The 21,768-nt window shown below is 41.3% G+C and overlaps 2 protein-coding genes across 2 annotated transcripts in view; one reads left to right on the top strand and one right to left on the bottom strand.

Moving 5' to 3' along the window:
* The window catches only part of LOC139330541 (adhesion G protein-coupled receptor D2), an 85,672-nt gene extending 69,486 nt beyond the window's left edge, over nucleotides 1-16,186 (top strand). The window contains exon 25 of the mRNA XM_070961501.1: nucleotides 16,049-16,186. Coding sequence (XP_070817602.1) covers nucleotides 16,049-16,186 — 138 coding nt within the window. The remainder of the gene's footprint in view (nucleotides 1-16,048) is intronic.
* A 1,946-nt stretch (nucleotides 16,187-18,132) lies between these two features.
* nr5a2 (nuclear receptor subfamily 5, group A, member 2) overlaps nucleotides 18,133-21,768 on the bottom strand; it is a 69,452-nt gene continuing 65,816 nt past the window's right edge. The window contains exon 7 of the mRNA XM_070961502.1: nucleotides 18,133-21,165. Coding sequence (XP_070817603.1) covers nucleotides 20,918-21,165 — 248 coding nt within the window. The 3' untranslated portion in view covers nucleotides 18,133-20,917. The remainder of the gene's footprint in view (nucleotides 21,166-21,768) is intronic.

Below are 21,768 nucleotides of genomic sequence, written 5' to 3'. Positions count from 1 at the left end.
TGAAAAAGATGGATTGGTTTAGTGTTGATTGTTTGAGCGTCCGTGTTCATTTAATGTCACAACATTAAACTCGGGTTTGAGAAGAGATACCCAACCTCTCACTTAGGAACTCTGGATTAAAGTGCTGCTTCAGTTTATTCTGTCCCTCAGAAAGCAAACGTAGCTCTGAGTCATCAGTGAAAGTGGGATAAATGTTGAAAATGAAAAACAGCAGCACAGTCCAATATTGAAAGCAAATCTTGTGTATCTCCACTCCCTTGATAACCCAGGAAATGATACACAACCGTACTGAGAAAAACAAGACAGAAACGGCCTCAGTTAAGAATGGTTACGAGTTCATTTGAATATAAAACAAAAGGTTTTATTTAAACAATATAGCTCAGTGGGCATTTTTGCTTTGAGACAAATGTGACTAAAAGTGGACTCCAAGATCAAATTACGTCTTCGGCGCTCCACTTTCTCTTTCCCTCTGCCTCTTTCACCCTTGGCGAACTGCTACCACACAACAACTTCCAACTGTCCTACCTCCGATGTGATCGAAGCTGACTTCGCTCTCCACCCAGCTTTGTTTTTCTTCGCAGCCGTTGGGTGGTCCGTGTCTCTTGCTCCCTCTCCCTCTCTCTCTCTCTCTCTCTCTCTCTCTCTCTCTCTCTCTCTCTCTCTCTCTCTCTATCTCTCTCTCTCTCCCCCCCCCCTCTCTCCCTCTCACTCATTGTCAAGTTCACAGCGTCTGTTTCTCTTTGAGTGCTATGGGACCCAGGCATGGTCCGAAACTCAATCCCAGAATATACACAATTAAGTTCACACCAGAGGTTATTGGGTGGAAGTGTGGTCTCATTCCACAAAATGTGCGAGTCACTCAAAGGATAGGAGGGTGTGAGTGTTTATGTGTGGTTGGTTAGTTGGTCAAGGTTGACTAAATGATATGAGATGGAGATGGTGTGTGTGTCGTCAGGGCGGTCCTCTGGTTTCAGCTCAGGCAAGAGAGACTCTGTACGGGCTGGCTGCTGCCATTGGAGACTTTGCCTTGACAGGTCGTGCCGTCCAGTCACGATTAAGATAAGGTTTTAGTAAGTGTGGCAGTTGTTTTCAGCTGCATTTGATTAATGATGTGATTTATGTGGCTGGATTGTTGTCTGGCACACCTCAGTTTTTAGGAATATTACATATACCCCTAGCTTGTTTGTCTTCATAGAGTCTAGGATACTTAGCGTTTCAGAAATGTTCACTGATGAGAATCATTTTCCAAAATTTTATGATTTGGAATTGTAGAACATTGTAGAAGGTATTTTATCGTTTATCTTCCAATTCAGTCTGCTTTTAAACCCAATGAAAGTGTGATAATATTTTTTTCGTCTTTATAATACGTTTAATTTTTTCTAATCCAAATGAGAAACACAGCATTTTTTAAATGAGCCGACATTTTGAAAGGTGTGTTGCATTAAACAGACACACAGTATTCCCGGTTTTACCCTGCTGAACTCACCCCAGTTGACCTTTTCCAGCCTGCTGAGTGTTTCAGTGTTGGACCAGTTAGCCATCGCTCCCTCGGAGTACCACTCACACGCGATTGGGAGTCCCATGACGGGCCAGCTGGAACCTTCAGTCCACAACCCCCCCCCACCCCCAAACACACACACAGACACGAATCCTCCAAAGAGCCCTTACTGGCCAGCCAGCCTGTCAGTCATTCAGTGGGGAGGGTTATGAATGTGTGTATGTGTGCGTGTGTGTTGAGGGTGTTGTTGGGGCATCCTGTTTTGGCCTGTGTGCTTCAGTCCTTCCTGGCCGGGGACTGCTGGTGTCACATCTGTCAGCTGTGGAACTAGCAAGACACGTCAAATATACAAATTAAACTGATATGTCAAAAACTTATTATATACTATTATTATAAAACTCCTGAGGGTGAGACTGTTGATTAAAAGGGTACACACCTACAACATCAACCCACACATGGGCTGTGATGTCTTAATCCAAGGATCAGTCCAACATCAGGTTTTGCTATTATCAGTGCAACGCCAGCAAACAAGCAGCCACACGCATCAGGTGTTGGTGTAGATGTTGTCGCAGATTTGAATTAAAAAATCTGTCGAATTGTGTTCATGCCCCTTTGCAATAAATATGTTCACAAGGGATCTCTTAGAACCAACTGCCTTTTAAAACGTAAAGCCGATTTCTAAATATTATTGAAACGTTTCAGATGTTTTAAGAGTAAACCCGTTCCCTAAAAAAAATGTAAATGAATGTAAAGTTTTATAGTTAACAAGACTAATTACTGATTAACCCTACCACATATCTGCTCTAGCTCACTGTGAGACCCAATAAAAAGCTTTTAAAATACTCCCTACATCTAAAACTATTTAGAACATTTTTAGTAGATGTTTGATGAAGTGTTTTACACTTCCCTATGAAGAAAACATGCTCCTCACTTCTGTGAGCGCCAAAGAAATTTGGTGTATTTATCATAAAATGCCACATTGAGCCTTTCACAGAGACTATTTATCTGTGAGTGAGAGAGACTTGAAAAGATCTATTTTCACCTTTTTCTGTAGTTTTCAAGAGTAATCTCATTTTCCCTTGAGAGGGGTAACCTAGTACTATTTGCATGCCTGCTCTCTCACATACACATAAACATGCACAATTTAAGATGTTTAGAACACACACACACACACACACACACACACACACACACACACACACACACACGCCCTCAGAGAAGTATGTCTTGGGAGGAACAGCAGTCATGTTCCATTAGTCTGAAGCAACCAGTGGTGATTGATCAATTAGCCCTGCTTAAAGCTGGGGCTCAGGCTGATCAATAACACTGATCACCAGCCAAAGGTTTTTCATTAAGACCTGCTGCTCTGCATGAGTAGACTCCATTAGCATGGACCAAATGGGCTGTGAGGAATGCAAATGCTAGAGTGAAAAGACATACATGCAAACACACACTGAGGCCATAGCTTTGCCCTATATCTAGTGTTTATGTAAGGGTAATTATAGATTGTATCATTTACAAAACATTTTTATGACTACTTTGATATCACACTCTCTCTCTGACATAATCTTAACACAAGTTTTAAATTGGAATCATAAATGTAACATTTAGTGGACATTTACTCTTGCTAAATTTGATTGGGTTATACAGTTGTTATGTCCACCTTCTTTATACTCAAAAATAATGATTATTTTGGGGTTAAATGTAGAGTTTAGTTCTTAAATGAGATGTTCTCCTTTCTGAAAATGTTCAGCAAAATTCACCTCCAGCATTTCATGAGGCCACATTTTACAATCCTGTGGAGATATCTGGGAATTTCAAATTTCAGATTGGTAAAGTATTTAATGGTGAAATCATATTCAGTCATGTTCTTCATCTTGCTGTGTTAAATAAACAGAATTTGAGGTGTTCAGAGAAGGAGAGCTTCCGGGTATGCCTGCAAAAAAAGCAGTTGCATTGTTACTGCAGTCAAACATTATCTCCAGCTCAGACAAGCTTGCTCGGGGTTTAATCCAATCAGATCGCAGGTCATTTGCAAACAGCTTTTCAGAGCCAATTGAGAGCTCTGCTCTTTCACCTGCCTCCTGTTTGGTCCAGTTTACATTAATTATCCCTTAACTGGTTGTATTTGGGGCCCCCTTTTTTTTTTACGAGCATTCATTGTTGTTCTTAGGTGAAAAAGATCCATTTCCCATGATTAATTAACTACTTTTTGGGGTTCTTGATGACTACTACAATAAATGCAGCAGTTATGAATGCCCTGCTGGTAACGGAGACTGTCTTGTGAAAATAATGTCACAAACAGCACTCATAAGCTTTGAGCTCACATACACAAAGCAAACTCTTTCCGAACACTGTCTTACTTGTACAATGTTCTTGGTAATAATAGCTGGAAAAATAATGTTCCAAAATACAAACATATATGAGTCATCTTTATTGGACCATCGTGGGCATGTCCGCTAGTATTTCTCTTTCATCCCACTCATTGTCAGCCTTTTTTGTTGGTTACCTGCAAAACAGCGGATGTTGCTGCAACACAGCGATATTTCTGATGCACGACCCCTTCAAACCCACGGGATCATCCGTAGCTTAAAATACAAAAACATCGGACCGCTAACACTGACAGACTCACCTTTCTCACCCTTTCCTAACCCTCAGTGGAGCACGGAGCCATTGTTTGACTCAAACAATCCTCATTGAATTAAAAACTGGCTGCATGCTTTGTTCAGTGCGGCCGATGCGTACTGCTGTCATGGGTCCTATCGTTAATGTGCCATCACTGCACCTCACATCCTTAGCAGACACAGTCAGCGCTGAGTTTATTTCCTCCATCTGTAGGTGACTGTGTGCACACATATGCATCTGTGTGTGTGTGTGTGTGTGTGTGTGTGTGTGTGTGTGTGTGTGTGTGTGTGTGTGTGTGTGTGTGAGAGAGAGAGAGAGAGAGAGGCTAACTCTTTACAAGTGTGTCCATAGATTGAGTGAATGAGCTAGAGAGGAGGGTTGAGGGTGGGTCATTGTGTGTATGTGTGTGCGTATGAACATTAAATCCCTCAACAGAGAACAAAGCAGATAAGCTTTGTGGCACGATGTGCTTTGGTCACTGGTGGAAACACCACAGAGACCTGGTGACATACACACCCACACAGTAAGTCATTTCTCTCTGCAGAAAACGGCTAGCCATGTCTAATCCACTCTAATCACTCTTTGACAAAAAGCTTAAATCAGAGATGATGGTAAGGCTGACGATATTGTTTTTTAGTCATGTATATCACCACATTTTAGTTTTCAGCCATAGTAAATGTTCTCAAGTCAAACCCTTACCCTTTTGAATGCGTATTAGTATTTCTTGTTAAATGTCTGGATGATTCCATCTGATTTTAGCTCACATCGTGGCCTAATGGTTTGACAGAGCGCTTAGTCCATTAGCTTGTTGCTAACAGATAATGGAAATTACCACTGATACGCTAACTGAAATATTATCCTAATAAATAATCCATTTTACTTCACATGCTTAAGATAAAGGGATTTATGTGCTCATACTTACTGGCATATATTTCTTGTGCTCTGTGAAAATGAACTCACAGCTGCTGACTTCACATTGCTCAACTCACAACCCAGTCTACTTCTGCTATATACGTACACGACACTAGCTTGGTGAGCAGACACTGCTAAATGTAGCAGTTTACTTAAAAAAGGATTTTATTTGCCTCTTTTGTATGCAGTGTAACAGTGATGCTGTTGAAATAAAATGCAGAAAGAGTGACTGTGATGTGCATCACATTTAGAAATTTAACCAATGCTGCCCTCGTCTCTAGAAGTTATGATTTAACTTTTCCCATGGTCTAGTGTTACAAAAGCAAGCAAAAATCAAAGCAGCAAAAACGTAGTAGTTCAGAATTACTGAATCAAATCGAGTTAAGCATATCGTCCTAGCCCTAAATCCAACACAGGATCACTACAATACTACCTTTGTAAAGCCTATAATGTTCCTTTTTCTAGGCTGTGTTTGTATTGGATTGCATTATATTTCTATTCATCTAATAACTGTAAAAATGAAAAATGAGTTGTTGTTAGGGTTACAACAAGGTTCAGGTGTGGGTAGGGGCTTAGGGATAGTGAATGTCTTCAGGAAGAGATACCTCTGGTAACGTGTGTGTGTGTGTGTGTGTGTGTGTGTGTGTGTGTGTGTGTGTGTGTGTGTAGGTGTAGGTGTGTGTGTGTGCGTGCGTGTGCTTGTATGTTTTAGCGGAAAGGAAGGGAGTTGGTTGCAGAGATACTGAGGCAGACAGGAAGAGATCATCCCGGTGTTACCATGGCTGGGGTTGAGCCCTCTGGCTCCCCAGGCCCAAACGTAGTACACACGCAGGTTATTACTGATACACTCACACACTTTCAAATGGATCGGGATGCCAATGCACACAAAGTTACAAAGATGGATGTACTGTCTCCTTCCCCCTGGCCTCTTACCTTTTAACTTTTTAACTCCTCAGTATTTGTTTTGAACCTTTTTGAAAGCGATAAAAGTGTTCACCCCGCCTGCCCAGCTACATGCTTACACATGCACACACACACACACACACACACACACACACACACACACACACACACACACACACACACACACACACACCCCTTTGTGACCATTTACTCTGTCCAAAGAGTTTGATGGGTTTTTGCATGGATTTCATGGCAGCAGAATGATATTTCCGTGAGCCGTGGGTGGGTGGGGGTGGGTGGGATGGATGGACGGATGACACCCGTATCCATCCCCACTGGGGAGAGGAAGTCCCTATCAGAACACAACAGGAAAGAGACAGAGCAAAAACAAGCGCATGTCTTTTTGGACATTAAATCACTTCCTGTAGGGCTCTGGCTGCCTCCCCCCTATCTTCAGCCTCCACCTCTCAGCCCAGCTCAACTGCCCTTTTGGCAGACAGAGAAATTGATCATGCCTCTTCATTTGTGTGTGTAAAAAGTGTGCGTGCTCCTGCGGGTACCTCTCTCAGGTATTGCACTGATGAGTCAAATAACTCATCAATAACAGAGAGAGGAGGCTTGAGACCCCATCAGAACAATTGCATTTTTTATCTTTTAACAATACAAAACACCTTTGCTTCAAAACTAGAATCTGTTGCCTTATGGCTACAGTGTATATACATACGTATATGTATATGTAACACTGTGCAGCTTGTCAATCTGATTTATCACTGTGACTTGCAGATGTGATGAGTATTGTAGGATGTAAGTGCCATATAAATCCCTGCACCCTGACAGATCACAAGCCCCATGTCTGGACCTGATGCTTTGATCTTCATCCAGGAACAAAAACAATGAGACAAAAAGGTTTATCTGTGGCTGGTGCAGGAAAAAGCATTTTTAATGGTGACGGGAAAAGACAATGACCACAGTTTTCTTTCAAGACACAAACACCAGCCTCACTCTGCCTGGCTTGTCATTTTCCAGGTTGTGTGTGATAGTGAATGGTTCATTGTAAACATCAGACATCTTGAGCAGATCTCATACATATATAGAAAATGTAGCTCTTGCACAATGCTGTCCTCGTCCAGGGCACAGCTGTAAAAAATATGACTTCCTTCCTGTAGGCAATTTCCTGTTTATGTCTGAATACAGGTCAATAGAGGGGAATAGTGGTCGCTACCCCATCCACTGTCATCCTTCCCCAGAGGTGACCCCAGTCCTGATGATGCGGGATGCTATAGAGCCCAGTGTTTTGAACAAAATACCTGTCTTTCTACTTATCTAGTTTTTTTTAATTTTCTCCCTTCTCTCTGTCAGTGGATAAGATAGAGATATATCCACAAAATAAAGTGTACCAAAATGGATAAATGCTAAAAAGCCTCTTTCATCCACAAAACACAAAAATTAGATATAACATTATTTGCATTTTCTGCTCCCCACAAGGCGTAAGAGACCCCACCCCACCCCCCAGTCTCCCCAAAAAAATGTCTCAATTGCACACACATGGACCTTCCTGAGGTGCCTGTTTGTTTCATTTTCTGCTGATTTGCCTAAAACGGGCAGCGGCCGCTGCTGTGAATGTGTAATTTAAGAGCTCATGTTCCCCTCTGTACGATATGCAGTAGTTGGGAGCATGGACGGGCTTGACGAGGGGGGTCCGATGGTGGGGTTGGGGTAAATTCGGGGTGGGGGGGTTTATGAAGACCCCTAGGTCTCCGGGCGCAGTCATTAAGATGGCTCCTCGGTTTGGAGATGAGAAAGCATGCTCGGCACTCTGGGCTCATTGAAGATGCTCCCCTGCCTACTTGGAGCATCCATTATTTATGAGTTTTTACAAATTTCAACTGACATTTTTATCAGTTGTGGATGTCTGTTTCTGATTTGGCTGTGCAGGGTGTGTCTGTCCTCCTGCTATAACAGGATGAAAATATTGGTCAAATACAACCGCTGGGTATTACAAAGCAAGGATTTAACTGTTGGGTGCAGGTTTCTTATTACTTTTATGCTTGACAGTGGTTTCAGAGAGGATAGGAAGTAAGTGAGGGGTTGTATTTCAAACCGTGACACATTAGGTGGTGACACAAAGAATAGGTTATTAATCACCCCTGCTTTAATATTCTTGATAACATCAGAAGAAAGTAGAATAGCTGTTCCTATTGCCAAATCCACTGTAATCACGCAATAATAACTCCGAAGCTATTTGACTTTAAGTTTTCCGCTTGGCATGTAGACTGCACAGTCGAATCCAACTACTCTTCAGCAGATCGTTTGGCCTTTTAACCATGCAGTCGCTCTGTGAATAAATATACTTAATGCTTACTTTTAATACTTTTCTGATTCTATGTTATTTTTAATGTGTAACACTGAAGAAAAGCAGGAAAATACAATATGAAGGCAGAAGCCAACAAATACTTCCATTAATATTATGAATATGTTGTGTGTGGGTGTGTGTGTGTGTGTGTGTGTGTGTGTGTGTGTGTGTGTGTGTGTGTGTGTGTGTGTGTGTGTGTGTGTGTGTGTGTGTGTGTGTGTGTGTGTGTGTGTGTACATGAATGACCATCCCAGGTCTATCAGGAAACATCGTCTCTGCAGCCCACTGCCCCGACCTCGTTTGTTTGTGGCTAAGCCCACTATTGATCCGACGGCTGCCCTGTGTTTTGGTGTTCAGCCTCAGGCTTCACACAGCTTCACCTCACCTCACATCACTCACCTCACATTAGACTCTGAGCTTGATGTGCACTGTTAGGCTCTGGTACACTCCCAGAGAAAGAACTTGTCAAATGCCAGTTAACATGAGCTCTACTAGAATGCTGCCCACTCTGTCAATCTTGCATCTATGTGCTGGAGGTCGATTCAGCAATGCTGTGCCATCTATTATACATTTGTGTTTTTGAGAGTTGTTTTTGGAAATTCAGAAATTGTTGGTATTGTTAGCGAAACCTTGTTTAGACAGAGCAAATTCATGTTCTTCGTTTTCTCCAGCTCTGTATTTTTTCACCTATTCTGATCTTGTGGGAAGATAGTTACTCAGGTGTTTTTTTTGTTTTACCCATTTATTTTATAACTGTAGTAATGTGGTGTCCATGCATGAGCAATGCACTCTCCCTGCCAGCTGGTGGCTTTTTGCCAGACAAAATCCGCAATATTGTCCACACTAACAATAACATTTTAGGCAAAATGAAAGACTCAAAGAAGGTTAAACAATTCAGCAGAATTCATTCATGTATTTATGATTTCATCAGACATTACTTTAGGGCAGTTCTGAGGATGCAGTGGGGCCTGAACATGTATCATGCCTCTGCATCAGCATCAGCTAACTGCTCATCTTTGTCCCTAGCTGAGTAGTGAATGAGTTGTGAGACAGACAAAGTGACCAGAGCCTTTTCAGAGACTGTATCATATTCTGTAGTTTGGACAGATGTTTGCTTTAAATGGGGTTAGAAGGCCAGTCAAACAAGACAATCTGGGGACTGTTGGACTGAGGCAGTGACCTTGTCGGGTATCTGAAAAACATAGAGCATACACTGCCATATAGAGTTGAGCGACAGACAAAGCCTGTACACCCAAACGTTCTTCCTGTTAGCTCCCTGACCAGAAAGCTCAGAACTGCAAAAGTCAAATGTTTATACAGTTAACAGTTTAATGCAGATGATCAGATAGTCAATTGGTGATTCAGTGGTGTGGATCTAGGCCTCGTCAGGTCGAGCTTGATCAACACCAGCTTGACAAACCCACAACTCCAGGCAATGGGACGCAGCCTTTTCTCTGTTACGCTTAACTCCTGGCCTCTCTAAAACAGAGCCGCAGCTCCAAACAGATGCTAACGGGATGCTCCCCAAACATCTTCCCTGGGGCCCATATGCTGCTTTTTCATAGCAATGTTTAAGTCTGTGATGTTCATTTATAGGAGCCTCTATTACAGTGTTATTGCCGCCTCTGGCAAAGGACCCGGCCTCTTAAGAGTGCTCAGTAGCTTACAGAAACTATTGCTGTCCCAAAGGAGGGACAGCAGACTAAATAATCAGTTTCCCATCACAGTGACAATGTGAGAGCAGCTGTTTGCATCTGAAGGCCTGCCAGCAATTGTCCGTGACGCTCTGAAGCAAAGAAGGAAAGAAAGGAGGCATGAAGGGAGGGGAAGATGAGAGGAAAGTTTCTGTCTGTTTTATTCAGTCCTCTTAAGGGTTTTGATATTGATCTCATCAACAGACCTGCAGATGTATGTGCAGACACACGTGCACAAATGCTTAAATCCATCCGTCAACATACACATGTACGCGCACTAAACTGAAGCAGAATCTTTTGTTTTTGTCACAGGTATGGAATGCAGGACACTCAAGGATATACAGTATTTGATTTGTGACTTACATTCCTTTTTTTCTGTTCTGCAACATTTATGTAGCACTTTGCAATAAGAAACAAAAAGCTTACACTGCAAGCACTGATGTTAAAAAGACAGTTAAGGAGTAAAGACAGCTCAATGAAAACTCTTACATTAAGGCCAGTCTGTAAAAAGGGTGTTTTCAAATGCTGTACATCACCTGCTCAGGCATCTGGTTGAAATTGCACAGGGCCTTGATGGAAAGCATTCAGTAGAAGCACTGCTGGCCAAACCATTTGCTGCCTTTGTTTGTTCCGTACCTCTCAGCTCAGTAATGCTGGCATCATTGTTTGCTCAAAATGCATTGTTAAGTGTGCATCTTTGTATTTGTTTCTGTAGATAAATAGCTACGTAGATCCGAGGGCTGTATCCAACTTAGAATTTTGTCAGCCAATCAGATTTGGCTGTTCAATTATGTATACTGTATATACTATATATACAGTATAGGTGTATGTAGATTATCTGCCTCCATGAGTCATGCTTTACCTGTAAGACTCATGTTGTAATGCTTTTCCTTGTCATCAATGATGTGACAACATCAGCTTTCCACACAGTTTGAGAGAGTAAAATGTGCATCCTGCTCATTGATCACTTCTAAAAATCCCAGCCCAGCGCAGAGCGTCTCTCTGGCCGGTCAGCCAAACATTGTATCACCGTCTGGTTCAAAATGGTTTAGTGCCTTCGCTGACAATCATCACCAAAGCAGAGATCGTTGGAGCAACCAACAAAGTGGAGTCACACCATCTCACACTGCCCTCCGTTTCTATCACCCTTCCATCACAGTTAGTTTTATGGTTTGTGGGCAATTTAAGAGTCTGAGTGTAGAGTGGCACAGCTGAAACAGTGCAGTGACTCAACTGACAAAATGCCAGTTGACTCAGGGTCCTCTGGACTGATGACTCAAATCATCAACTTTTAGGAAGCAGCCCTAATACAGCCATATATGGGAGTATAAGCCATGTTAGCCATGTGAGAGGTGTATGTGTGATTGGTGATGATCCTTTTCTGTGTTGGTTCTTCAGCTCCTCAGCTGTTGGTCACAGTTCAAGACCGCCGGAGGCCACCACCCTGCCCCAGTTATGAGTCTAAATGAGCAAAATGATGCACACAAGAGGATTCCAATCCATGTGGAGAGATTTCTGTCAGATTTCCATCAAAAATAAAGTTAATTGCCTGCATGTATACTCAGCTTTGAGAGTTAATACTTAGTTTTGGGTATAGAACTAGAATTAAGATGAGAGCATGCATCAGCCCCCAATAGTTAAACTTTCACAGTGATGTCACAAGCATTTAGTTTAAGTTGTGTGTTTGTGAGCCCTCGCGTGTGTGCCTGTCAGTCTGATTCGGTCTATTCTTTGGTCATGAACGTCTCTACTTTTATTGTTCTAAACACTTTGTGTAAGGTCACCATTTCAGACTTTCTGTGAAATAAATAAGCAAGTAATGACAGTGTGTGGGTGTCCTGATTCCCTATAGCTTGTTTTTCTCTGCGAAAGCACCTGTCACAAACACCTTCACTTACGAGTACAAGACAGGCTGATACTGATGTCTAATAGTCTGCAGTCTTTTCCAGGAAAAGGTGATGCATTTCATGTTTCTTGCAGTAAAACCAGCATTCTTAGGAATGAACAGAATCAGAGCTGCATAATTGGTAATTTTGTAGGAGCACGAGCAGAACAAGTTCAAAACCATTGATAGTTTGAAAATAGTCACTTATCCAGACACTTCTGTGGTGAAAGTTTTGCTGGCCAATGTTTATGTGTTAAAGTATAAGTACAAGCAATTATCTGAGGCTGTTAAATGAACAAATAAAAAATAATAGCTATAAATTGTAATAACAAATAGCGGCTCAAGATTGATTGAAGATAATCTGTCAATAGTTCCTCAACAAATAAACGTAACTGCCAAATTTTCCCTCCCCTTCTCGTTTAATTGAATTGTTTGAATTTGTTTTTATTAGAATTGTCTCTGCTTCCAAAAAGCAAAAAAAAAAAAAAAATGTAATTATTCTTTTGGACATTGTTGTAAGGAAGCATTCTCTGCAGCTGAGGAACAGTGTCGTGACTGTCAGGTTGTCGGGTTATTACAGACGCCGCAGACCTCTTTCTCTTGACGTCCCCACAGAGCGCTCTTTCTGACACTGTCAAAGCAAAGGTTAAGAGTCCACGTGCTTCACCTTCGCCACTTGGCTGACGTCTGGCAAGATTAATTCTTTGTGCCTTGCCGTCTCTCTGTGTGCCAGGTTCATCTTTCTTACAATGGAGCCAAGCAAACACGGGAGGAAAATGTGCACCTGAAAGTGCGTGTGTTTGTGTGTGTGTGTTTTTAAAAGACATTGGTGCAACCGTTTTAACAGGGCGACTCTGTTTGAATTAGATGTTCTAACCCCCCGCTTGCTAAATGGATTTCTGAAGTGGCTGTAGTTGGAGGCTTTCAATCGGATGCAACCTTGAGTCCTTTTTTATGTGAGCTCTGTAGGATTTAAGTGCCGGTATAACATGAGCACGACTGAATGAATGCATGCTCCTCATTTTTTGAAATTGAAAAATCTCCAAAGGCTCTCCCCATTGTGCAGGCAATTAATGGAATGCTGGCAGCGAGGTTCAGGTGCTTAAAAGTTGTATTTTTTCTCTCTGTCTCGCTCTCTTTTTAATGACTAATAAAGGATAATCATCGTGGAAAAAAAACATCATAATGCTGTAGGCTTCCTCTTTATGCACAATGATGTATAATGCATGCTTTGAAATGAAACGGCAGCGGCCTTCGAACCATTCCATCTCCAAACCTTAGTGTATTTGTTTTGCATGCCACAGTGAGGCTTTTGCATAACAATAGTGAGTGTTCCCATTAACAATGCTTGCCTATTAATTTGATCTTTACATTTTTTAAAGTTTGTCCATCAGGCCGCCAAAAAATGGGTCCCCCAGTTGCTGTTTGGTATAAGTGATTAGAAAGTTGGCTAATTGCCTCTCTGAAGAGTCGTGCTGCTTCTTTTTAGCCTTCTTGTTCATCATCTGTAAGCCTCTAGCAGTTTTAACGCTCCGAAACAAACGAATAAACCGCTTTGTTCATCAATAAAATGCAATGAAGTTTTTTTCTCTAGGTTTTGGGGATTATGTCCCAATATTTTTTATCGACAGTCTGTAGTGAGTACATTGATATATGAAGAGAAATATAAATAAAATAGCAGTGAATGCAGTTTTATGTCTGCTGGTTTTATGAAATCAGGACCCACCACTGTCCGAAATGATTGCCAAAGCTGTCATGTTCTTTATTTATTATTTTGGATTCTGATATGAACTGCAGTACCAGTGAGAGCTTGGTGGTCACTCGCTAATGAACAATAAGACGATGGTCAGTGCCTGTTGTACACTTGCATGCAAATTGACTTTACTCAGCGGAGGCAGTGCCTGTTCTGGCTGTGTGCTTTCATGTGATAATGGTTCAATTAATTTGCAGGGAAGGTCTTTTTAATTTGAGGGAACAATTAAGTTCAACGGGAAAAATACAGAGGAGAATACTGAGGTGAACACACACAGGCGTGCTCAATGCTGCATGTATTTAAAACTTGTGGTTGCTGAGAAAAAGTTAGGTAAGGTAAAGAATTAAGATTTCACATAGTGTCTGATCAAATCTGATAATCTGTTATGAAGTGATTGTTGTAGTAGGTTATCCAGCATGTGGCGCTGAGCGGGTGTTCATTTTATTCAGACTGGTTGTGCTTTTCTCAGGCCTCTTGGGCCTCCGGTCCTGCCTGAAACTGGACTGAATACCAAACTGGCTCATTCCAGTGTTCAGTTGCACCTTTTCTTGCAATCTTGGAACATTTCCAAAAGCTTTTGTTTTTTCTTGTGCCCTCAATCTCTTTCTCTTTGACTGTGCTTTGACAATGCAGGGAAACATACAAGCGCATCTCGGTAAACACGAGTGAAGTGGTTCCAGAGTTTAAAAGCTTCACATCACACTGGCAGACACAACTTGGGGCTGTTTGTGTGATGGAAAGGAAAACTTGTTTAGAAACTGACAGCACTGCGTCTGTGTGAGTGTGAATGTAAGAGAGAGAGAGAAAGAAAGAGAAAAACTGTGTGTATGTGTGTTTATGTTGCTTTTGGCAAGTTATTCATTTGTGCTTTTTTTTTTTTTTCCTTGCTCTCTGTGTGGTTATCTTTTGAGTTGGTCGGTTTGGAGCTGATGTCCACCTTCAGGGATGCGCATAGCATGCATTTCTGAGTATTTTCACCTGAGGCTGCACTTGTTAGAGTCTGTGGATAAATGTATATACATTATTTATACAAATTCAGGGCGAGTGAAAGCAGGTTTAACACATTTACAGACAGGAGGCCAGGCACTGCAAGCCAAGCTCCAAGAGAGGATTGCAACGCTGCGCGCCGGGGATCGAGCTGGCCTCTTGCCCGACTGTGACCGGCATCCTTAATGCTGCACGAGAACAGCACTAACATTTTTATCAATACCTCAGCAATCAAATGATCCCTCATTATTTGACTGAGAAGAAACTGAGGAAGGGTAATTGTAATAATAAGCGTGGTTTGTTATTGCCTTTACAGAGGACATTTAAGAAACTTGTTGGCTATCATTGCTGGATTTCGGTTTTGTAAAAATCCTGAGAAGTTAAAAAGCCTGCTGTCCTCTATTACAGAAACAATGTCAGCAGTTTTTGCTGCACTCTGCTTCTTTAAGATCAAGTTTGCAGAGACTTTTACAAACCCAATATGATAAAGCTAATAAAACAGGCAACCATTTAACAGCTTTTAGAAGGGCAAAATGTACATTTGACCCTTTATGCACTGGGTATTAAAGAAAACTTTAAAAGACACGAATGCACCAGAGAGAGGGTACGGCAGGTCCTGTGTTACAGGTAGTTGCAGGTTAGATTGTACAGAAGGAGTCTGAACGCTGTATGTGCTGCTGTGGTTTGACACCTGATCGGTCTCGGCTCATGTCATGTCTTGCATGCTATAAAATACAAGGAGATTCAGGAAAATGATTCTTCATTTGTTAGATAATGATTCCAAGTATATTTCACAACACTGTACCTGTTAGGAAGGTGAAGCTCTTTAGATAGTTCATTAACATAATGACAAAAATAACAAAAATCACTTTGTAATAGCCATGTTTCAATAAATAATGGAGGTCTAATTTGCAATAAACACCAACATTTGTCCTGCTGAAGGTTGTGGGATGAGCGGAGTCAAAAGTTGAGGCACAGTGAACAGAGCTGCACTTTAAAGTTTAATTGCTTTTGATGTAAACTGGTTTCTCTAAATTAGGCTTGAAGACATTTTGTATATATATATTTTTTTTTAATATTTTGCTATTTCATCAATTTGTGATTTAAAAAGACTTATTGCAAATATTAGTGAGGCAGTTTTTTCTTGAAAGCACGACTGAAACAAAAGATGAAAATCCAAATGTGTTTAAAGACACTGACGGATCATTCAAGCCTTTAGAAGGGCTGTTTTTTTTAAAAGAGGACAGGTTTGTTTTGGTTATGTTTGGATGTGTGATCAAATTCAGTGACAAAAGGTGCTCCAGTAAGACATGTGACGACACCATAACTACAAATAGGTACTCTGTAATGTAACTTTCACCTAATATGAAGTGTCTTCTCCCACCTCCACCAGTGTATTTTGTGACCTCCATGTTTTGTGACCCCTTCTCCCACCCAGGAGCCCCTCTCCTCAGAAGTGGGAGCCTTGCCGGCCGGCTGTAGTCTTCATGTTCCCATGGAGCTGGAGTTTGCGGCTTCCTGTTTCCCTCGCAGCCCTGCGCCTCAGAAAAGCTACGGCCTCGTCTACGTTGACTGACCGGGCTGGTGACGGTGATTGTAGTTTCATATTGTGATTCATTTTTTCACGGACTTTATGACACATTTTCTTTGTATCATAGCTCCTTTTTCTTAAACTCTTCCATTTTTGCATCACCCGTGATCATTGCAGAGACGCAGGGATGTTTGATTCATCTTTGTCCAAACAAAGTGCTGCAGGAATGAGTCCTGAAACCTGGAACTGAGTTCCCTCCGGTGGGTTTTTTGAATAGATTTTGGCCAGGTGTCTAAAATAAGGACTGTGGTTAACCTTAAGAGATTTTCACATTTTGTTGTACCACATAAAATTTGTCAGTTAAAGCTTTTAAGGTTTTTAAAAAAAAGGCGATCGCTAAGTTGCTATAAATGAGACTGCGGAGCTCGTCGGGGACATTAAACGTCATCACACTGAACACTGAAACTCGTGCTCTTGCAAACTATTCTCACTCAAAATTTCCAATTTGTAGATTTTTAAAGTGTATATAGTATATTGTATTATGAAGCTTAGTGGTGGTGACGTTGAAGTCATGTGACCATGGTGTAGTTAAGTTATAGCCTGACGTTAGCTTTCTGGTGATTGCATTTACGCTTTGAAAATCATAGAAGTGGTGTTCATATGTGAAGATGATGTTGCAGAACAAAATGTCTAAGTGTCCTTATCTTTCGCTTGCTACAGACCTTTTTTTCTGCAATAATCCAGAATCCATTGGAAAAATCCCACCGGACTTTTTGTAGAGGGAACCAGGGTGATGCTAACTTCCAGATCGGCCTGCAAACATGCGTCATCCCTGCAGCACTCTCTGTAGTGCTGCACTTTTATGTTCAGTGATCCAGGACTCTGCTTCAAACTCTCATTTTAAATTGCGCTGGATAATAATGTAAGCTAAACGCCTCAAATGTAATTTTCACTTCAATTCCAAGTTTTCAGAATTTGGTATATTTGTGTTTTTCATGCTGTATTCTCTGCAATGGCTTCACTTGCTGTACATTTGCTTGTGAAAGCGCTACTGTCCAGTAAAGTGTGTGGTCGTTCTGCATGGTGTAACATGAACTGAGTGATGGGGTCTACTTGTGACCCGTTAGCATGAGCTGCATATCATGTGACTGCGATGGCCCTGGTTTGATTGAGGTGAACACCCTCATCACACGGCATCCCCTTCTTTCTCTGCTGCAATTGTCAAACTATCAAATAAAGGCCAGAATGACTTGGTAAAAATAAGATGAAGCAGAAGCTGGGTGATGTTGTCCAGCATCTTTCTTGATTCTGCGAGTACAGAAGAAGGCAGATGTTCACAGACAATTCAAAAATGGTTTAAGCCCCTTTTGCTAACATTCCCTGCTCCTGAACTCTCCCAGTGTTTCCTATCACAACGGACAGAGTGACAGTAAGATAAAAGACAGAACAGCGAAATCATATTTTCCTGCATGTCGTGTTTGATTCTAATCATGAAACAGAGGAGAACGTGTCTGCACAATGGACCACTGTTTCTTGACATCTATGATCCCAAGCTGATGCTGCTAACAACAAGACAAAATGGGTTTAAGGAGCATTGCCCTGAAGACACATTTGAGAAATGAAGTACCTACATATATTTAGGAACAAATAGAAACGTAATTTCATGTGTGTTTCCCTCTACGTGCCAACATCAGCAGGAACTGAACATTTTTTCTATAGAATAATACGTTTCTAAATCTGCATATCACTTGGTAATTAATCTCCTTCCTCGATGTTGTTCTACAATAATGTTATTCAAGGATCGCTGGAATAGCTACCCCCCCCCCAAAAAAAAAACAAACAAACAAACAAAACAAAACACATGTAATGGAACTGGACAGTGTTAGTGTGCGCAGGAAGCGAGAATCTGGTGTTATAAGCATAATTATTTATTGAAATATGAAGAAAAATTCAGTTCGCCTCAGAGAGACGCTCCCCAGGACGGGGTGGTGATAGGGGCGGTCAGAATGTCGGCAGGAGGGGCAAAAGTCAGAGACAAGCGACAGGGAAATAGCATTTTGATGAATTGTGGGTCCGGGGTGACTGTGTACATGAGCATGTGTAAGCGCAAAGGTAGTCATTGTTTAAGTCCTTGATAAAGCATTTATCCTGCATACAAGTCTGTCCTGACTGCCCTGGTTTGTTGGAAAGCAAACGTCTGAATTTAACTTTTAGCTGAAATGACAGAAAGCTGTTTCTCCAAGCTTTTACTAAACTTAGTTTAGTAAAACGGTTAAACTCCTGGACTGCAGCAGCAGTGTCACCAAAGATGCAGTCACAAAATGAACTTACAGTATGCAATGGCCACAATAATGCACATGACTGTATTGCCTGCATGTTGTATAAAGTTCACCTTTGTGTTACAGGAAGTCCGAGGCAGCTGCAGAACCTGAACACAGGATCTGAGGAAGTGGGGGGATAAAAGATTGTCCGATCAGTCGACACAATTAATGAGGGCGTGAGAAAATGGAGCTTGTGGCAAAGATTTGCTTGATGACATGAGATTTAGGTGAATTTTCTGTACATTAAACATGCCATCGAAAGACTCGATCGTTCTATGACTTAACAAAGTGTCTACAGGTAAACAAGTAAACACCACAGGTGGTTGTGGGAGGCAAGTACTGGGACATTTTTGAAAAAACAGTAACAACAACTACTGTACATGTGAAGAACTCCACATGAAAAATAATTTAGGGTGTTTTTAGGAAAAACAAAAGAAAAAACAAGCCAGTTTTGTTCATTTTGGACACAATACTAGAAGTCACAGCTCACAGGGGACAGATGCAGTCTTTGGTACAAGAGCAAACTGGACAGAACAGTGACGCAGGTGAGTCCAGTGAGAAAAACTGATGTGTCACAAACGTCTTTCGCACCGACTCGCTTCAAAACACAATACTCTGTTCAATGTACACACTTGCATGAACATTCAAAAAGACCAAAAATAAAATTGCAGTGATTTTTTTTTTTTTTTTCTTTTCTCAATTGAAAGCCCGTTATTTTGCTCCAGACCTGCATCTCTGAACTACTAGTGGAAACAAAACAAGAACATGCTACAGTAAACAAATTTATTCTGGCGCAGACACCTCACGTCATGTAACACATAGATGGAAACCCATAGACCCAATAAATTATCTTCATTATTAAGCGTAACCAGTGACATACTGTACATCAAAAAGGTAAAAGCACTGTAAATAAAAAAAAGAGAAAAAAGTCTACAAAAAAGGGTGGAAGTGAAACGGAACCCTTGTACAGAAATGCTTAAGAAACAAATGTTTGAATGCCAGCAGACACAAATAGAAATGAATATTTTAAGTGTGATTCCTTCTTGATTTTAGTGTCTCACGACATAATTTAAGTACTGCTCAAAACAAATAAAAATAAAACACTGTACACACACCAAAGAAAGCAAACCAGAGGGATCTCTCTCTTTTTTTTTCATTTCGTTGGTTTCATTTTTTAGGAAATCATTGCTTTGCAATTTATGCTTCATCACAGTTCTCTCCCATATGACCACATGAATGTAAACACCTGTTGAATTATTCTTTTTTAATTTTTTACAACATTAATACTTTATATATATATTTGTACATATTTCCATTCACATCTGCACGGTTAGCTAGCATGGTAATGAAATAAGGCAAGACTCACATAACTGTGACATCACAAATCTTTTTTTTTTTCTCTTATAATACTGATTATTAAGGTTTTTTGTAATTTCCTTCTTCTGTTCTGCAGCAGGCTTTGGTCTTTCCGGACAAAGGCAGGGTCGATCCTTCTCCGTCTCCAGAATCACACTTTGTTTTGTTCCAGTTGTTATGAAATAATTCGAAGGAAGGGTGTTTTTTGCAGGAAAAAAGGGCTATAAATACAACTGTTTCAGCTGACAATATTAATTGAATTTATTTAACACTGGTCTTTCTGAGGTACATAGTTAAAGATGATTCGGGGAGGTGGAATAAGAAAGAGGAACCACAAGGTGACCATGAGAAGCAAATGACTTCCGTTACAAGAGGAAAAAAAAAAACATCTTATTTTTCTTCTTATTGGCCTGTTTATCATTTTGTTCATTAAAGAATGTTCCTTTTTTAGACCTTTATTTTTTAACCATCAGTTCTCTCTTTTCAGTCAGGTCAAGCTGCCGTGGCAGGCGTCTTATGTGAGTTTGAAAAACAGACGTGATGGCAGGCAGGAGTCTCTGGCCTGGTTGGCCGCTCGTCCGTTTGTCTTTACAGTACCAACGACGGCTAAAAGCCGGTTTCAGCGAGAGAGCACACCGGAGGATCGTCGAACCAAAATAAGCCACCGCTCTAGTCACAGGGCTGTCTGAAAGATGGGTAGTGTTGCTCAACTTCCTGTCTCAGCACACTCACAGCGTCACCAGCGCTAAAACACTCAAGGGTTGTTAATTCTCTAAGTTGCAGCCTGCCAGTCTTGATAGTCTGTGCAAGTGCAGACGATTACATCCCGTGCCAAGTGTCAAATGCAGTGTCAGCTTCAAGTGTTTAACTGTTTTCCTTTTTGTGTGGGTGAGTGGATGAGGAGAAGCGCCTCCTCTTTCAGACTTTGTTTTCATTTATTTATTTGTATTTTAGAATAAAGGGATCCATATGTTCTTTGTGTGTGCACGTGACACAGTCAAGTCTGAGCTGGAGGTTCAGTTTGATGAAAGCGTTATTTGGAGTTTTTGGGCTGCAGCGAAACTCTGCACAGCTGCATCATGGGTAGCGCAGTCCCCTCCTAAGCTCTCTTGGCATGTAGCATTTCAATGAGCAGGTTGTTGCAGGGCACGTCGCCGTTCAGGTGTTTGTAGTAAAGGTATTCTTCGGCCTGCAGGCTGATGGCTCGGATCTCCGGCAGCCGGAGGAGCAGCTGGCCAAACTTGTCCGTTTGCTGCGGGTAGTTACACATGACGTAGTCCAGCAGCGCTGCGTTGACCTGCTCCTGGACGCTTTCCACCAGGTGGAAGTTCTCCAGGTTCTTCACGTCTACAAGAGGAAGCAACAACAGAAAAAAAAGTCAGGTATGATGAGGTTGGCTGTTGAGAAGTTTGAGAACAAAGTAATGAAAATAATAACAGAGCCTGGTTGGCAGCTGTGTGCACACCCAGTCCTGTATTTAGGCCAGGTGCATGATAACAGATTCATTGAGGGGGAGCAAAAGATTACCCACAGCACTGAAAAATCATGTTGGGTATAATTAACATCAGTTTCTTTGCTAAATTAATGTCCCAGCTAACACTTGAATATGTCATTGATTGTGTTTTACAGCTCAGGAGCTATAATTCACGGCAGTTCAGGAGCGTCACAGTGCCGTCAATTTGGAGATAAATGAAGGGGCCGTAATGGTTCACGTTGCAAAGACAAAAAGGTTAGAATAATGAGTCTGCTCATTTATCAGGGGACAGTGGTGCAAACTGTCATCTTTGGTTGTGGCTTTTTTTTCTTTTTTTACTTAAAAGAGGACTTCAGAATGCACCACATGACGAAATACCCCCCTTGCTTTTTTTCCTCTGAATCCTCTCTGGAGACTGCGATGTAGAGGGAATCAGGTAAAAGCAAAAAAAAAAAAAGAAAGAAAGAAAAAGGTTC

This window comes from Chaetodon trifascialis, chromosome 4 (genome assembly GCF_039877785.1).
Source record: "Chaetodon trifascialis isolate fChaTrf1 chromosome 4, fChaTrf1.hap1, whole genome shotgun sequence".
Lineage (NCBI taxonomy): Eukaryota > Metazoa > Chordata > Actinopteri > Chaetodontiformes > Chaetodontidae > Chaetodon > Chaetodon trifascialis.
Note: the sequence above shows the minus strand (reverse complement) of the source record. Positions and strands in the feature narration are given on the sequence as shown.